At 31.5% G+C, this 5,492-nt stretch overlaps 1 protein-coding gene across 1 annotated transcript in view; it reads right to left on the reverse strand.

The window, feature by feature from the left end:
- Positions 1-5,492, reverse strand: part of LOC105625936 (nucleolysin TIAR-like) — a 162,094-nt gene that overhangs the window by 96,974 nt on the left and 59,628 nt on the right. The window contains exon 2 of the mRNA XM_012207249.1: positions 2,761-2,848. Coding sequence (XP_012062639.1) covers positions 2,761-2,848 — 88 coding nt within the window. The remainder of the gene's footprint in view (positions 1-2,760; positions 2,849-5,492) is intronic.

Below are 5,492 nucleotides of genomic sequence, written 5' to 3' on the forward strand. Positions count from 1 at the left end.
TATATATATATATATATATATATATATATATATATATATATAATCTTCTCTTCTTAGTGTAATATCAAGCTCGATCAAATATATCTCACTATAATTAATCACGATTGTTTATCGCGTAAGGAACGAAACATAGCAGGCCTTTCTGGAATAACCATTTGAGGCAAAGAAGAGCGTACCTGGGATCGGGGAAAGGAGCATTGAACGGAGTACAGAAGAGGCGTGAGGCGTATTGAGGAGAGAAAAAGGAAAGGGCTGAGGGAAAAACAAAATAAAAGAGGAAAACCGCTGGCAATTTTTCACTAGCTTTTTAAAGCGCGGCTTAGGTACTCGTGGAGCGAGTTTGAATCGATTTTTCGAGAGGGGAGAGAGGGCCCATTTTTCTACCGTCTTCTTGTGCCAAACGGCGCAAACTGTACCTATCTCCAGCTGTTTCGCTACTGAACATGGTTGTCGCTCGAAGGCCGAGTTTAGATTGGAATCTAAAATTTCGATATCTCGCACGGTGGTTCCCCTTTTTTCTCCTATCAAGCAATACTCGTGAAGTTTCGTGAATGCAGAAGTGGTGCATCTGCATGAGCCAAGAATAAATCAGGATGCGAAATCCGAATTTCTTGTCGCAAGAGAAACGGATACGAAGATCTATGCTTTAGAAGAAGCGATTCTATCTTTATGATTTTTACGGATTGAGATTCTTAATTCGCGAAAGAGATGATAAAGTGCGAGATGATAAGTTACTATTAACATAAATATTTTTCCAGAACAATATTAGTGTAAAACAAAGTTTAGACAGTAATAACATTAAATAATTATCAAGTAGCTACATTTATTTCGTCCACTTTTACGATGTATCGTTGCGCGAAATCGCGATACTGTCTCTGACTTTCGTCACGTAAAATCACAGAGCGTAACGTACTGGTTTGCAGATACAATCGATGTAGAGCGCGGACTTACTGACACTTCGCATGCTCGCAAAATGCAAGCTCAATATATTCCTTTTGTTTTGCTCATGTAATTTCTTTGCGAAATCGAAGTTCTGCTGCTGATTATGCCTATTCTTAGACTACCACGAATCCTTGGTGTAGGTATATGATAATTTACCTTTATAAGTGAAGGTAATTTTCATATTACTTGAATATCTGAGATCATGATTACATTAAAATTATTCTTAGAAGTGTTTTTAGTTGTGTCTATTTAATATAATAAAAGTAATTATTGAAAAATTTTAACAATATAACATAAAATTAAGAATTATAAAAGACTCTTCATTTTCTCTTCTTTCACAAATTTAAAAATAGAATATAATGGAAAATAGTTTCCATCACTCCATTCTTAAATTTATGAAAAATTTTTGATATATCGAAAATAAAAAATCATAACATTCTATGTTTCCAAATTTTTCTGTTTAACTATTATTTCGAATTGTGTTAACACTATTATAATAAAAAGAAAATCTTCAGAACAAGGAAGGAAACGTTTGAGTGTTTTATCTATTAATTATCAGTCATATAATTATCAGTTGCGCGGAACTTACAAAGAATTTATTATGTTCTTTAAATGCTGTTCTATAGAAATGTGTCAAATTAGCTCTTTCGCTGATTTCTGCTGCATAAATGCACGCGGCTTAGCGTTACTGGTTTACCGATACAATCGATCAAGACTGCGGAGATTGACGCGACTTCACCTCCAGTTCGCAGCTCAAGCCCGACTTCGAAGGGTATCGGTGCTTGCGATATTATCGTCATGCATCTATCGACCGGCGAGTTTAACGGAGCGCAAGGTCGCAGGACTCGTGGTAGCTGCCGCGCGATCGCAGAGATATGCGTTATTATTGTTCGCGTCGGTGCATCGTGAAACGTCGGACGATGATGGAAACTCGTAAAACAGCTCAGTTAGGACGAGAGGACGAGGTCGTTAAAAGTGTAATAAACTTGAGCAAGTCGGTTGATAAAACGAAATATTCTGGATTTCCTTCTATTGCAACTTCTAGGGATTTGATTATGTCTATTTATTGTCGACATTGACGTTTTCCAGAGTGGTGGCTTTTCTTCAGTAAAGCCATGGGTTAGTATTGCATTTTTATAAATTGCATTTCCGGAAGCGTTAAGATTGTGAATGATATTTGTGACTTTGCAACAATATTCGTGAGTCTTCAATATATATAAATATAAATATAAATATAAATATAAATATAAATATTGTAGTACTTTTTACATTTAGATATATATAGATATCAATAAAATAAAGAGAAATATTTCAATGTATGAGGCATTTAAACAAATTAAATATTTTGTGTAACATTGGAAGTTTATAATATTTTTTAACTGATATTTTTATATCAGGTATATAAAAAAAGATAAAATATTCAAAGATTATTAAATATTTCTTTGTTTAAAATATTTGACGACATTTTAAAATGTATTGTTTTCTTCTTTTTACTGCAAACACAAATACTTCTTTTAAGTATTTTTTAAATATATGTATTAATATATGTTTAATATATGTTTTATGAAAATTTTATTAATTAATTATATATTTTCATTAATTAAACTTGCGAATAAAAAGAGTAATATGTAAATTTATATACTTATACTTGCAACATAAACCTATTGATTTTTATAAATCTAATATTAGGTTATTTTGCATTTTTGAAAAGTCGTTAGTGATACCATGTTATCATTTTATGATGACGTTATATTATCGCTCATATAACTCTAGTAAAACGGTAAGTCGACTTTAATGAGCAAGATTAAGAGGACTTACGAGATCTCTCCGAAGGCTGAGAAAGCTTCCCTTAAGGTATGTGTCTCGATTTCCGGACTCAGGTCTCCAACAAATATGTGATAATGTTCTGAAATAAAAAAGAAGATGATTAGACACATTTTGAAAACAGAATAATATAATATATTTTTGTTGCTGAGAAAATTACAATTGAAGATAATAATAATTATATTCAAACATTATTAATTTCTGCAACGAATATATGAGCTTTAATGGATGCAAAACAAAGATATGAAATATTTATTTCGTTATACTTGGTCCAAAATACATATCTCTGTGATTAAACTCCGCAATCAATAATCCAAAAATGTAGATAAAAATTCAGTAACTTGATAGAGAAATAATTAATGTGTTTCTGTGACGTTCATTAAAAAATTTCTGTATCTCTACACAAGAGGAAAATGCAGAATCATTTAGAAAATCACGACACGATTTTAATAAAATTGATTTATTATATTTTATTAAATTAATGTAATGTAATTTTTATATTAACTTTATTTAACAATATTATTTTTTTAACATAAGATATCACTTTGCTATACTTATAATCGTAAAACACTGAATAAATAACAAGTTTAGCTGTTTTGAGAATATCTCTTTATTAAATTGTTAATGAGCTCTTTCCTTCGCTAAAAGCGTGATGATTCTGTCTGAAATATCTGACATAATATAAGGAAAATGAAACATCGCAGAAAATTACTCTTAGCGCGAGAATGCTATTCAGACAATCGAAGGTCTTTCATAATACATAAGATGCAACCTCTAAGATAGGCACTTAAAATAACTCGTCGGAGAATAGAGGTAAAGACAGATTCATAATTAAATCATTTCCTGCATAAATACAGACCGGTTAGTGATACATGATAAATAATTGTAGCTATTTTTGAACAAATGATACAAATTCCGGAACGTGAAACAGAGGATATACTATTAATAAGTAATTATTAGTCATAATCATTTTGTACGTTAACTATATTGCTATTTGAAAAAAACAGAATCTGCAAATTTGTGAAAATATAACGATTAATTATAAATATCATTATATGATTTTTATGTGGATAAGTATAATAAAAAAAGCATAATAGCATTTCTATTCTAATAAAACAATATCATTTCTCATTAAAGAAGAAAAATAAGAAATTGTAATAATATAACTGTGTGTGTGATTACAGAATAACGTTATGTTAAATAGTATTATGCAAACATTTATTTTAGAAGTATTGTATTAAATTTTCAAGCCAGTATATCGTATAATAATATGATATACGTTAATACGTAATGTTATTCCATAAGATGGATCGGATTATAAGTATTCCGATGCGTTTGTATTAAACACGTTTCCATTCTTCATTAATCGAGATATAATTAATATTGAGATCGCTTTGGGAATTATGGTAATTTTAATGTGTAAAGTGATAATATTATTGAATAGCAATAAATATTTGAGCTATTTAATAAAAAGCAAAAACTTGGTAAACTTGCTAATTTATTAACCAATGTTAGTTATGATTTTATGTTCTTTAAACATCTCTCATTTTTGCTTTGTTTTTCCAGTTTACATAATTGTGTTATGTTGTTGCATCCTATTTCAATTATTTTAAATACTAACTCAACGGAGATTACTAGCGCTTCATTCGACCACCTTATCGAATTAAGCGCTAGTAATCTCCGTTAATCACACAACGCTGTTTTTTTCACCCACGAAAATCTGTGCGATTCTATGGTTAAAACCGGCCGGATGAGTGCAATGAAACGGTGTGCGAAGTAAGCTTTTGGGGGGATAAATTATCGATTCGCATACGGTCATGCGGTCGAGTGCACGTCGTGGCGTTGCGGTACAGCCTCGCATCGGCTCGATAAAATATGCTCCTCTTCTCTGGTTTCTCGTTTCACCTTTCTCCTATCCACATCCTCTCTCCGACTCGATACGGTTTCATTCACGCTGATATGTAGGAATAGATCAAGACGAGTAGTCGAAAATCGAGTTACCGCCGGAAGGTCTCTACCAGGGGCATCAGTTACTCTGAACGGGATATGCCACCGTTGGAAAGTATAGAAGGATAAGATAGAAGTGGACTGTCGGAGACGGAGGGTGGTCTGATTACAATCGGTTTGATAGCCTATCCTTGCCGGTTGGAGGTTCCGGTGGACACACACAGCGGTCCATTCTCGTGAATTAGTCCGATCCTCATCATCTTCCTTTTCGACCAACTCAATCGACATCGTCGCATCGTGCCAGGATCTTGGTAGATTAGGATATTAGGATATCAACAGGAAATTGATAAAAGTTTATTTATGTTCGTAGATGCCCCCGAGATTTTTATATAATTATCCAATATCAACAATCAAATTTCTTTTGATATCTTATTGAAATTTAAGATCTAACGTTAGATGAAATCGAGAGTTGTCGAGTCGAAACTTTAATTTAATGCATATATAAAAATGTTACGTTTGTTTTTCAATCCAAGTAATATATCCAATATATCAATAAATGTTGGATATTATTATATAATAATAATCGCAATAAAAATAATCGCATAAATCATGTCGCAAGTGTGCAAATTTGTCTTTTGAAAATATAGTATAATATAATATATAGGTAATATATTAGGTGTAGTAAAAAGAAATTTTTCCATTCAATTTCATGCAAAAATAATGGATTTCTTTTTACTACACCTAATATATATATATATATATATATATATATGACTAAA

The sequence above is a fragment of the Atta cephalotes genome, assembly GCF_000143395.1.
Source record: "Atta cephalotes unplaced genomic scaffold scaffold00001, whole genome shotgun sequence".
In the NCBI taxonomy this organism is placed as follows: Eukaryota; Metazoa; Arthropoda; class Insecta; order Hymenoptera; family Formicidae; genus Atta; species Atta cephalotes.